General features: G+C 36.9%; 1 protein-coding gene across 1 annotated transcript; it reads left to right on the top strand.

The window, feature by feature from the left end:
• The first annotated feature begins 3744 nt into the window (after positions 1–3744).
• On the top strand, positions 3745–7286 carry LOC133797363 (probable pectinesterase/pectinesterase inhibitor 54). The gene is made up of 3 exons (XM_062235242.1): positions 3745–4213; positions 4299–4928; positions 6376–7286. Exons 1-3 carry the CDS (start codon positions 3874–3876, stop codon positions 7065–7067), a joined length of 1662 nt encoding a protein of 553 aa, XP_062091226.1. The 5' UTR covers positions 3745–3873; the 3' UTR covers positions 7068–7286.
• The last annotated feature ends 6783 nt before the right edge of the window (positions 7287–14069 follow it).

Genomic DNA, 14069 nt, shown 5'->3' with positions numbered 1-14069 from the left:
TCTGTCGCTCGCCATCTTCAACTAAAATTATTAAGAGAACAAATTATCACTAAGCGATAATAATATTTATGATGTATTATGATCTATTATTTTTAAATCAACAAATTATGATGTATTATGGAAGAATCGTTCCATTATGTCTTACGCAATTATATATATTTTTAAAAATCATTTAATTAATTGTTGGTTTTATTTATTCATTATTTAATTGAATATTAATGAATTAAAATATAATTTTAAATTTATTTAATTATATATTAATTGTATTTTGTATTTATTTTTAATTATTCCTCAAATTTATTTAATTATTTACTTAATTATAATTTTATTATATTTGTATTTTACTTAATTACATTTGATTTAATTAATTGTTTTTTCAACATTACTTAAAATAAAAATAAAAGTTTACTTAAAATTTAATTATTATTTTTTTGTAATTAATATTAATTTTCCTAAGACTAACAAAATTTGGGCAGCATAACGACTATATTTTAAACTATCCCAAAATTTTATAAAACCTACAAACTACACACAAAATATACATAATATTCCTAGAGCAATGTACATAATATTCCTAGAGCATGCACAACATAAACCAAGATTAATAACATATATCAAATCTTTTTATATCAGTAACATCAAAACAATTTATTTAGTAAATATTTATAAACAAATAATCTTTAATATAAAAAAATAAAGTATAATACAAATATACAATATAATATAATAATCTAATCTATTTTTTTAATATACATATAAAACATTAAAATTAAAAAAAAAACACATAATCAAATCTGTTTTTCTAATTTTTTAATAAGTACTAAAAACATATATTATAAAAATAACATAAAAATAGTAAATAAAAAATATATATTACAGTGGTTCGGCAGCAGCTCGGGGTCGGTAAAGCTGGGAGACTCCACAGAAATAAATAAATAAATAAAAATTCAATATATAACAAAAAATAAAAATAAAAATACAAAAGTAAACAAAACTTACCTTAGGCAGAGGCTCGGGGTCGGGGGTGGGTCAGCGTTGGACGGTCGAGGTGGCCAATGAAGGCTCGGGGGATGGGTTGCTGATGGAGGCTCGGGGTGGGTCGGCGTTGGAGGGTCGACGTGGGTGGCGTTGGAGGCTTGGGGGTGGTGGTGGAGGGTCGGGGTGGTGGCGTTGGAGGCTTGAGGGTGGTGGTGGAAGGTCGGGGTGGTGGTTGGGGTGTTTGTGGTGGTGGCGTTGAAGGGAGGTTGAAGAAGAGAAGAGCTTGAAGAGATTGCAAAAATGGGGAAGAAGGCTCGATGGCTGGGTATAATATCGTTATGACTTTTGCCAACGCGTTTCGTTGCGCCGGCAAAAATCAAGCCGAAAACCCTAATCCAAAACGACATCGTTTAAATAAGTAATATCTTTATCGACGCAATGTAGACTTTTGCTAGCGCAACGAAACGCACCGGCAAAAATCTACCCACCAACCTTCTTTAAAACGTGCATGTGCATTATAATAAAACGTTGATTTTTGTCAGCATGTTAGGTGAAATGCACCAGCAAAAGTTCCTAAATACATACCTGCCCAATTGCCATAAATTTTTGCCGACAAAAGATAACCTATACCGGCGCAAATGAATGCCCACAAAAGATTGAGTTTTTACCGGCGTTTTTTGCGAATTACGCCGGTAAAGACCTTATTTCTAGTAGTGAAATACAATTTCTAGTGGCGTACCTTTTTATTTTATTTTATTGTAATATATATATGGTTGGTAACAATTAATCGAAACTTCAGGGTGCTTTTATTTTTCCTAAATGATCTGTACTCCTCAAGCAGGTAATACTTAAATTTATATAAATATATAGTCATTTTTCTCTAGAGATGATTCTGATGGTTTCCTTCTGTCTATTAATAAAGATTTATTATTATGCATTAAGTATAGAATAGAAAGTATACATACCTATAGCTAGCTTTGTGGTTTATCAGTTCCGTGTTTCTTTTAATTTGCAAAAAGCTATTATAATTCATGGCCTCATTAATATTATTATTGTAGCGCTTTTGCAAAGTTCTTAAAATGATGATTATTTTTAAAAGACATATTTCTCAATCGACCATATAGATATTTTGTGATAATATAATTAGGGAAATTTATCGTGATCGATTTATAATTAATTATATTTTGCATACTAAAATAGGATTATAACCTGATTTTATTTATATATACAGATGAACTTTTGTGAAACATGTATCTCACGATGTTTTTTATATAGCTTCTTTTGGTTAGCACATAGTGACCTCGAGTATTTTCCTCAAAGCTAGACTGATCGTGTCCAATACTTTTTAGATCCATAGACTTACTTTTTATCTAGTTTTTCTCCCTACCTATTATGATTTCGTTTTCCTTGGCTTTTTTTTATGTCATAATTTTAATTTGGACCCACCTCAGTCTTTTGACGTTTGCATAATATTGATCCCCCCTCTAATATTGGTGATAAAAACTTGGTTTAATTAGAAGAGGATACAACATATTTTAGCTAGTGGAAATTAAAGTAGTATCGGCATTTTCCAATTCTTGTGCTATATTATTAAACTTTTGATATTGCTCATATCTCATATCTCATATATATCTCATAGTCATAATATATATGTATATATATATATATATATAATGCATATATCTATCATGATCATAAAACGTAGCCAGGTAGTAATACTTCCTCAATAAACATTCAAACAAATATATTTCTTGTATATTTCTGTTTTTTTTTTGGGGGGTCATTAATTTGTATTCTATCTGTTTGTTCTATTACTAAACGAATATTTCACTATATATAACAATTTATGTCATTATATATGTGCATGTGGGATTTCAAAATGTCACTATATTCTAGTATTTAGTGATATCATATATCAAATGCAACTAAAATATGATTATTATGAAAAAAAATTATAAATACTAGTGATTAGAATGTCACTAATTCTAATTTTTGTTGTAGTAATTTTTACATCCTTGCTGCTATATTAAATAATGGGGTTGTGTAAACCCCTTAGTTTACTATTGTCGGTTCTGGGGGATATATATTTATATATATATATATATAAGAGCTAGTTAAGTCAATTCTTTTAATGATATGATAATAAATTAACTATTACTAGTGCATACTTAATTTGTTATCAAGTATATGCTAACAACGTATAATCATATCATTAGAGCTTAGTAAATTTAATTATAAAAAGGAGAGAAAAAGATGGATTTAATTTTAGGGTTTTGACATAATTGAGATCAAAGTATATTGCACACTCACTTGATCGACGGGGGACACTATAGGATACATTTGACTATTAGGTATATGTATGTATATATTAATATATATATATGCATCGATCACATATATATTTATTTTAATTACTATATATACGATTGCGATCTATATATATATATGTCATATGTACATGTGTTTATGTATGTAATATATATTTATATAAAGGGAGAAATATATAGCCAGAAGTCAAGTGGTTTAATAAAGGACCAATAGAGACTAATAAGCTTATAGGCTTATAGCGATCGAAGAGATGTGGACTTTTGAGGGATGTTAATTATTTATGATATTAATAGTGAAAATTGACATCCAAACTAACGCTATATGACTCTTTAGCCAATAGCTACAGCCACATCACAAGAGCCACGTCCACTCTCCACTACAAATTCCAAAGAAAACCTAATATTATTATTATATAACTTAGTATAAATATTAGGATCCTCTCATTCTCTTCTTGCAATCCTAGATAAAAGCGCTTCTAGCGGTACTTTAGCTTTCTTTAAGTTAGCTATATAAAAGTACCTTTTCTTTTTCTTCTTTTCTTACTTCGAATAAAATCATTTTAAGTATATGATCATGATGAGAATGCAAGAAATTATTTTGGTGTTTTGGGCACTGGGAATATGTGCATTAGGGGTTGCCATGGATCATAATAATTTTAAAAGTGATCCCGAAAAAAGACACATTATTGAGGAAGATTGTAGCCTTACTAGATATCCATCCATATGTGTTCAAACCCTAAATATGGCTGGCTTGAGTAGCTCATCAGGTTCCTACCAATACACTGATATTATTTCTGTTCTTCTCAACAAGACAATATATGAGTCAAAGCTGCCCACCACTCATTCTACCATGTTGACCTCCCACGTTGGAGCCGAATCATCAGCTCATCAACCAATGATCACTACAGGTCACATTTTTATCTATACAAAAAAAAATATATTATTATTATTATTATTCTGCCATATAAATATTATTATATTTTTAACATGCAGACGAGTGTGAAACTCTCATGAGCTTATCCGAGAAAAAGCTACAGCAATCTCTAACAGCGCTCACTAACAAAAACAAGGTGGAAGACATCCAAACATGGCTAAGCGCCGCGATGACTTTCCAAGAAGCTTGCAAAGACTCGGACGAGGGCAGCCAGGTCGTCACAAACGGCGTCGTCGTCAGGAGCGATATTGCCAAGAAAATGGCTTATCTATACGAGCTAAGCAGCAACGCATTAGCTCTTACTAATCGCATCGTCACCCCGGGGAAAACGACGTCGTCTTCGTCGTTCGAAACCGTAACTCGTCGTTTGTCAGAGAAGGACGGAGGTTTTCCGACGTGGGTATCCCGGAAAGACAGAAAACTACTCCAGGCAACAACGACAGTAATAAATGCGGACGTTGTTGTTGCTCAAGATGGGTCAGGGAATTACAAAACCGTTTCTGAAGCTATACAGGCCGCGCCTGGGAGTCGTCGTTTCGTGATTCATGTCAAAGGAGGAGTTTATAAGGAGAAGATTCGAACCAACAAAGATGGCATTACTTTGATAGGTGACGGCAAATACTCTAGTGTCATCGTTTGGGATGATAGTGTCGCTGGTGGAACTAGTATGCCCGCAACTGCAACATTCAGTAAGTACTCCGTACTCTCTTTTACTCACATCATCATATCACATATATAAAGCAACTTTAATTACAAGATTTTGAAAAGAAAAAAAAAAATTCTTTACTAACTCGGTTTTTTGCTTTTTTTTTTAAAAAAAACAAAATTTATATATATATTAGAATATCACTATAACCATAATTTTTTTATATAATAAAAAAAGGTTGATTTTCGCAGTCTTGTCCATGTGGGTGCTTGAAGTTTAGTTGAATGGTATTTATATTTGAGTGTAGGTGTACAACATGTCATACCGTTATAGTTGTAATAGTCTATCATATTTTAATTTAATAAATAGTATGAAACATCACTAATTAATTATAAATTGACAACTTATATGTGTTTCACACCTTAAAATAACTAATAACAATACTCTTTAATTATTAGTCAATTTATTAGTTTTCTTAGCAATTAATTACTTGAATTTAATAATAGTAACAATTGATTACGTTCCATTAAATTTGTAGCAAAGTTTTAATAAATTTTGTAATATGAGTTTTTGAACCTTTTCATCAATCAATAAGTGTAAAAACTGTCAAAATTTATGATTTAGAGTTGATCACTAATTAAACTTCAAAAAAAATCCATGTAAATAACCCTAATAATAAAAATTTAAAGTATTTTATTAAGAAAATACTAAAAATGTTCTAATTTATTATTTTTAATACCACTTAATGTAAGCTGTTTTCATTATTTCATTATTAAATTTTAATTAATAAACTAATAACAAATATGACAACTCGCAAGGAATACTGAAAAAAAGATACAAACATAAGATTAATATATTATATTTATATTAATTATGATGTTAACCTTGGTAATAGTAATAGAGGAGTGCTAAGTAAACTTTTTATTGCATTTTTTTTACACTTTTATTTATTCATGTAATGTATTACATGTGATATTTTTTAAATATTTTTTAAAATTATTAGTATAATATGCATGTAATTCATTGATTTAAAATAATATAAAAGAGAATAATTATATTATTAACAATGAATAATTTAAATTATGTCCTCTATTTATCCCCGTCAAAGGAAAGCACTCTTTTTTGCTTTTCAAAGAAGAAATTATAACCTTTCATTTCGTGTTTGATTTGATGATGTGTTACTGTCACCTTTTTCTTTAAATGTCACTATGACCTTTTTAATAATAAAGCAATTGATTGTTTTGAGATTAAACATAAAGTACTAAACTTTAGTGGGCAGAGTAAACATTTAAAAAGTACACCTTATTTAACTAAATTTGATCCTAAAAATATTCTTTTATTTTTTTTATATAAATTGTTTTCTCCACACAATGTCGAGTGTGTATATAAAAGATCATTTTATAAAAAATAATATTGAAAAAAAATTGAGGACATAAACTACAAATTATATTAATGATATTTAAGTATTGTAATTAACTTTTCAATTTCAGCTGTTACCGGCGACGGATTCATCGCCCGGGACATCGGGTTCCACAACACGGCGGGACCACATGGAAAACAAGCCTTGGCTCTGCACATCGCCTCGGACCGGTCGGCCCTATACAGGTGCAGCATCGCCGGGTACCAAGACACACTCTACGCCCTCGCTCTCCGCCAATTCTACCGCGAGTGTGACATCTCCGGCACCGTTGACTTCATCTTCGGCAACGCCGCCGCCGTCTTTCAGAATTGTGAACTATCCCTCCGCCGTCCACGTGGCGACAACGTCATCCTAGCCAGCGGAAGATCCGACCCCGGTCAAAACACCGGGTTCTCGGTCCAAAACTGTCGGGTGACAGCCAGCGCCGAATTCGCACCCGTCAAACACTCTTACGAATCTTATCTGGGTCGGCCATGGAAGGCCTATTCGAGAGCTGTGGTTATGCAGTCGAACATTGATGACGCTATTTCTCCTAAAGGGTGGGTCGAGTGGCCTGGTTATGGAACCTCTGTTCTGAGAACTCTGTATTTTGCAGAGTATGCTAATGTGGGACCCGGAGCTAGGACCGGTCAAAGGGTAAACTGGCCCGGGTTTCACTTGATCGGAGTTAGTGACGCTGCGAAGTTCACCGTAGCCAACTTCATTGGTGGAAATTCATGGCTGCCTTCGACTAAAGTGACTTTCAACTCTGGTCTTCAGTAATGTAAAGAGACTCCGGAGCTGATGAGAGCTCTAGCATCATTGGATTTTCTTTTAAAGATTTGGTGTAATTTCAAAGTTTATTATTATTATATGTAACTAATGAAGATGTTTCCCTTTATACATATATAATCAATAACTCCAGAGATAGAAACACTGTGGAGTCATATGTAATTATGTATTCTCAAGATTCATGTAGTGAAAATCTATATGTTTCATTTTTTTTTTGTCTAATTATTATTAGTGTCGGTTTATTAATATTATTATTCATTTTTGTCAGACTGAACACTCACATTCATGGTAACAGTAGTAATCAGAACAAATTGACAATGTAGACAGTAGACGAATATTTTTTATTAGGGGAACTAGGAGCATGGCGGGTCAGTAGCCAAATTTGGTGTCGAGTCCTGATAGCATCTATACCAATCGCCTTAAAACACGAATTTATAGGTGATTAATACAATCCAAATATAAATTGTATTTTTCAAAATCATCATTATTAACACTCCATCCCATTTAATTTTCTAGTCAGTTTTTTTTTTATACTTCATTTTAATTTTTTTTTAAAAGTAACATAATATCTTAATATTGCTCTTTGTACATAATTAATAATGTGAATTTAGGTGATTTATAACAAATTTCAATAGCCAACACTTATATATATATTAATTTTTTATTATTAGTACAGTTTTAATTCTTTTAATTAGACCAAATTACATTTGTAATACCAATAAATTGGTGTGTCGGTGGATAAACATATATAGGAACATTTGTGTGAGTAGGGAATGGAGACAGGAGTAGCGCTTGGCCGATCATCACTTGCCCGGATTAAGTTAATGCACCGTTTATTCTAAGTGGAGCTCAACGACGATCCATTAATGATTAATCCGAGCTACCTAAACAAAAACTTGATTAATTCAAAAGGGAAATTCCTCCTAATCACCCGTTTAGGTTTCAAACCATAAAAATATGCCCAATTAATGAAAGTTGTTTGAATAATAGACAGATGGTTATGTTTAAAAAATGGGCTCATTGGCAAAATAGCCTCTTTTTATAGTGCAATTTGCACTTTAGTCTAATTTCAATAGTTTTTAACTAAATAATCTATTTTATTAATAATTTTTTTGTAACACCTATTTTACCCTTAAAATATAATAATAATAAACTAAAATAAAAATCCTAAAAAGTATCATCTTCTTCCTCTCACCCATCCACAACCACCCACTCTCGTCCCGTCGCCACCACCGACAAACACTGCTCATCATCGGCTGCCACCGTCTCTCCACAAATTCGGTCACCACCCATTTAAAAGGTTGGCTTATATTTTTATGAAAAATGAGATTTTTGATATTGTTTTTGTATATTTAAAATGCAAAATGATTGTTTTAGTATATTGAAAGTATAAATAAGGATTTAGGTTTATCTCTGGAGTTTTATGGAGTTTAAAGCTTGAAAATCTGAAAAATTTAATAGTAGTTTTGGCTATTTTCGAGATAGAGAAACCCATAATTTCTTGACAGCTTGTCTAATTTTTCGATAAGGAGTCTGATTTTTAGACCACCTGTCTAAATTTCAAACCAGTAGTTGTATTTTTTCGACCACCTGTCTAATTTTAGACCATCTGTCGAATTTAAACAAGTAGTCTAATTTTTAGACAAATCGTCGTATATTTTCAACCACCTGTCAAATTTTTAGACGGACTGTCGAATTATCAGAAAAGTTGTCTAATTTTTAGACAGGTTGTCAAATTTCTAGATTTTCAACTTGATTTTCATTTTTTTATATAACTTTTCAATCAAAGTAATACTAATAATTTATTTAGTTTTATTTTTTTTTCAGATGTCATTCAAAATATTGTAATATTATGTGATGGATTATGGAAAAAAAATAAAGACTCATGGAAATGGATTTCAAATGGCTCACTATTAATATCAAGTTTGGTACAAACTAACCTAACTTATAAGGAGTTAGTTCAACACATTTATGAAGTTACAAAAATCTATCGCAACTTCTTCGATAGAAAAATGAACTTACAAGATAATGACAATGGTGGAGATTGAACCAATTGCAATAAAAAATAGTAAAGACATTGTTAGTTTATTTACATGGCAATTGCAAGATAACGACAATAATCGCAACATTCTTGTACATGTCGAGAGTTTTCCATTGATAAGATTTCATGTACTCATGGCGTCGTTGCGGCAATGTATCGTGGTGTAGATGTATATAGTTTATGTTCAAAATACACGACTGAATTTTGGAGGATGACTTATGCAGAATCTTTTTACCATTTACCACCTAATCATCTTATAGTTCGATGGGTTATTATTAATTTTGAGAGGTTCTGTATCATTTTCGACATACAATCTAAAATTTAGAATACTTGTATCATTATTTTAATAGGTTGTCCAAAATTTCGACTGCCTGTCTAATGATTTCGACAGATTGTCTGAAATTTTGACTGCCGATCTAAAATTGTGAAAATGTCCAAAAAAAATGTCTAATAATTAAAGCTAAATAAAGTGCATATCGTCATTATTGGATTATAATTAATATTTTTCAAAAAAAAACTTGTTAACCAACCATCACTTGATGATTACGGATTGAGTGGTGGATATCATAGTAAAACTACTAAGAAATGTCATGATATAATTTAAATCATCCAAAGTAGTAGGTTTGACTATTTTAGGATTATTTTGAAGTATCAAAAACACATATATACAAAATATATATTGTATTGAACCGTAGAAGATTAGATGAAAAATACAAATCTCTACTTTAGGACATTCATTGCATAATTTGCATTAATTTTAGATCACATGTGCACTTACGTGCACTTAACTAGAGAAAGAAATGTTTTTCAGTAATGAAATTGGATATGAGAAAGACATAAGATCGAGTTGAATGATCTTTCTTAGAGATGGTCATGCTCAAACTTGGTTTTGCCACACCTTGGGTTAACTTGTTGATGAATTGTGTTCGTTTTGTTCCTTATTCATTTAATATTAATGGCGAGGTCAAGTATGTGTGTGTTGACGCGGTTCTTCGCCAACAGGTAATTAAGAAAATAAGAGAAAGAGATTAGTGCTTAATAATGAACCGAAATAGATAAATGATCTTTAAATGAATTGATGACACAACTACATTTTTAGGTGGTTCAAAGGTTAAAATCATTCTCCTCTACCAGCCAATATTATTGCTATATTTCTGGTATTTTTTACAGGATATTTCGTTACACAATAAAATCCAACCCCTTGCAACTCCCAGGGTCTCCATATTTATAGGAGAGGGAACCTGGAAGTTGGTAAGGGGGGTCATCCTGTGACCTTCTTACCCATCATGTCACTTCTGTAACATTCATGATTAATTCCTAAAACAAATGAAGTGTGGTCTAATCAACAGGTAAGGGGGATAATGGGCTGCACGGCCCAACCCAGTCGTGGGTGCCTAAATACGCACGTTCATGCTGCGTGTCCAAGAATTCAGGGATATATCATGCACGTGATGTCTGATATATGCACGTTTACATTGCGTGGTTGACTTTATAAAAGGTCATAGCTTCCACATCCAGCTCGTATCCCGAACTGGATGCCTTCTCGACCTGTGGCCTTCATAGTCCTGACTCGGCCCTTGAGTAATCTTGGCAAACCTTTGGCTACCTCGAGCTAAAGAGGTAGGACCTGACGACGGCAGCTCCGGTCACGGGGTATCCACGTGGCTGATATAATTAGGCCATATCTTAGCTCGCTAATAGCCCGTTGGAAAATTAAGGCATACATTTGCCCCCCAAGCCCCTGCTCGTGGTACACGACGTCGTGTAGGGCCACAGTAGGGGCTTTTAGGCTTCTCCATGGACTCTCCATATTCCACCTTTTGCGCAGACGCTGAATACGTGGAACATCGTGGTTGGTGACGGTACGTCTTCCGAGAACCACATTAAATGGCCTAGCCTATACCCAGCCGTCGTTTCGCCTTTCGAGTGGAGAGCCTCAGATCCCACATCAGGGCAATCCAACGGCCCCCCTCACGTGGCCCTTCACGTATATAAAAGGGGTGGCCACCTTACGCATGGGCCACCCGTTTATTTGAAAATTTTCCAAATCTCCCATCTTCTTCTCTCTTCTCACCCTCAAAAAAACCATCTTTTTCTCCCGGTTACCATTCCCAGCACTCCAGAAGATCAGGTGCAAGGACTCCTTTGAGGTCTTGGAACCAGTCATTCCGTCGAGGCCCCAACCCAGACGACCCTTTCATCCTTCCCACAGCAAACTATTTCGTAAGTTCTCTGACTGTGCATGTTTTAAATTCTCTTTTCACTGTAGCCTAGGTAAATAGTTCATGTAGCTACATGCAATATTCTGTTGGTTTTTTGTGGGTATGAAGGGTGTATATTTTTACTTTAGAGCATCGATTGTAGAAGAAAACCATTTAGGGGCATGGTTCAGTAGGGTGCGTTTTCTGGGGAAATCTTCTGGGTAGATTTTTGGGTATGCTTGTTCAAAATATCCAGCACTTTGGGTGCAAAACCGGGTAGCTTAGGGGACACACTTCACAGGCGGTTTTGCACCTCTTGCCTACTGAAACTTTCCTTCCAAGGAAAATTTCTATCCTGACCCTCCTGACACACGAATTTCGAGTAATCGGGGATCTGTTGGGAGCACAGGCGCGTGTTCATAGAACCACGTGGTCTCACTCTCCACGGGCTGAGATTAACTCAGCCCGTGCAAAGGAAACACTTCTCTTTAGATTCTCCCTTATGCTTAGGTTGCCTTTTCTGAAATTTCTTCTTTTGTTCGCTAGGCGACCAGATGGGACCCAAGAAGAACGCTCCTAAGAGGATCGTAGGCAGCTCGTCCTCCCAACAATCCAAAGGAAATGAGGTAATGATAGACTCCCCAATCCCCGTCTTTGGGCCGACCGTGGAGCAGGAGCTCGAGGTGTCGCCCAATGCTTTCTTTGAGGCCGAGAAGATCGTCTCGAAGATCACTGACCAGGGGAAAGTGAATAGAATATTCCTTTCCCACAACATCGAGCTGGGGAGGGGCGCCCTGATCGCCCGACCTCCCGCGGAAGGTGAGCGGAGCTGCGCGCCACTCGACGAGGAGTTCGCGGCCTGGAGTGACGAGCACTTCAAGGCTAGGGCCTTCCTCCTGCTGGACCAATACTTCGGCGACTTCCTCAACTACGTGAGGTTGGCTCGTTTCCAGCTCCCCCCCAACTCCTATCATTTGTTGGCGGGGTTGAGATATCTGTTCTTGAAACAGGAGTGGGAGGTCCCCACTCCGACAGATATCCTATATTTTTTCTGCCTCAAGGCCAGCCCGGAGCAGCGGGGGCGAGGCGACGGGTTCTATTACTTGACCCGATTCCCAAACACGGCTGCGGTCATCGAGCTGCCTAGCCACCCCAACAACTTCAAAGACAATTTCTTTATGTCCAAGGGGTTTCGCAACTGTGAACTGCACTACTTCAACCGTCCTCGTAAGTACCTCTTACTCTTAGCTCGTAAGTTAAGTATTGGTTAGCTCCCCCCTTTATCCATTTCTGACTTAGAATAATTCTGCAGCCATTTTCGTGAGGACAGACAAGTCTGTGATCCTCGGGAGTCAGTACGAGACACTGGTGGGTTTGCCCCCCAGTGAAAAGGACTATCGCTAGCTCGTGACAGACGAGACGATGTTGGCGTGCAAACTGATCTCTCCGGGCCAGACTTTGGCCCTGAGGAGACCCCGGGGGCTTCCCCCAGCTCGCAAGATGAGGCCCATCCCCGAGGAGGAGGCCGTGGGGGATGAGGACGAGGTGCCCCTCGTAAGGATGAGGAGGAAGCGGGTGCTGGAGGTCGCCCAAAGAACGGACGAGGAGAGGATCCGGTCCGGAGCAGCCGTAGGTCCCTCTGGGCAAGGTAATCCTTACATGTTCAGGGGCTTAGATAAGGCCACCGCCAATCCTCGGTTAGCTAGGTTCAATCCCAATCAGCCCATCCAACGCCATCGAAACAACCTCGACCTCGACGTAACCCTACTCCAGTGTGTCGACCGGCTCATGCTGGATTACGAGAGTAGCCGCCCTAGGGGTACCGTAGTCGTAGACAACACTTTAGCCTTTAGGTCGGCCTTATTTAAGGAGTATGGGACCAATCTTCGGTCATGGCCCTCGCTCCGGGAGGGTATCGTAGCTCCGGGTCTTAGGCAGTACGTAGAAGAGTCTAGTCCTGAGCCAATTTCGGACCCAGAACCCGTGCCAGCCTGCGAAGTCATTGTCTTAGATTCCCCCGCAGAAGCTCCGGGGCCGATGGTCGTGACCATAGATTCCTCTTCTAGCTCGGGGGGTAGGATCCGTTTCAATATATATACTTGAGTTCCGCTTTTTCCCCCTTATTTTTGTTCTTGCATGAATGCTTACTTGTATATTAATGTTGTCTTTGTTTTTCCAGAGGAAATGTCTCAGCCCGGGAATAGAGACCTGCGAGCTATGTTCGCCGGAGGGAACTCCTTTGTTGGGGCCTCTGGGCCAAAAGTGAAGAAGCTCCGGGTGGCGAAGAAGGCCGCTGGGACCCCAACCAAGTCCCCTGCAAAGGGGAAAGACCAGACCCCAGCTGCCCAGACCAAGGTACCTCCACCTCCTGCCGCAGTGGAGAAGATGCCCCCGCCCCCTCCACGAGCTCCGGCCTTTGTTCGGGATACGGGGGCGGAGCCTGGGATTTTGGCAACCGCAGCCCCCGAGGTGCGCATTCCGGTGGAACCCCAGGCCCTGGAGAAAATTCCCGACGTCTTTCGGGGGACGGTGTACGAGACGGCGACCTACACCGTCAACCACTACTGTGGCGCCACCGAAAGGGATCTGCGGGCGATCAAAACAAGGAGCCCGGAGAGCGTGATGGAGTCTTCACTGGGAATGGCTCTAACGGTAAGCTGGCTTTACACTTTGTACCCTTTGGTTACCATGCATCGTGCGTTCTTTCTTTTTTCTTTTCTAAGGCAATTTCCTCTTTGCTTTGCAAGGTGC

The sequence above is a fragment of the Humulus lupulus genome, chromosome 8 (genome assembly GCF_963169125.1).
Source record: "Humulus lupulus chromosome 8, drHumLupu1.1, whole genome shotgun sequence".
Lineage (NCBI taxonomy): Eukaryota > Viridiplantae > Streptophyta > Magnoliopsida > Rosales > Cannabaceae > Humulus > Humulus lupulus.
The sequence above is the reverse complement of the archived record's forward strand: the minus strand, read 5'-3'. Positions and strand labels throughout refer to the sequence as shown.

Bases quoted from the DNA above. Each gene is read 5' to 3' on its own strand.
- LOC133797363 (XM_062235242.1), top strand. From the start codon at position 3,874: ATGATCATGATGAGAATGCAAGAAATTATTTTGGTGTTTTGGGCACTG. The intron at 4,214-4,298 runs GTCACATTTTTA...TTTAACATGCAG, and splicing joins TCAACCAATGATCACTACAG to ACGAGTGTGAAACTCTCATG. The intron at 4,929-6,375 runs GTAAGTACTCCG...TTTCAATTTCAG, and splicing joins GCCCGCAACTGCAACATTCA to CTGTTACCGGCGACGGATTC.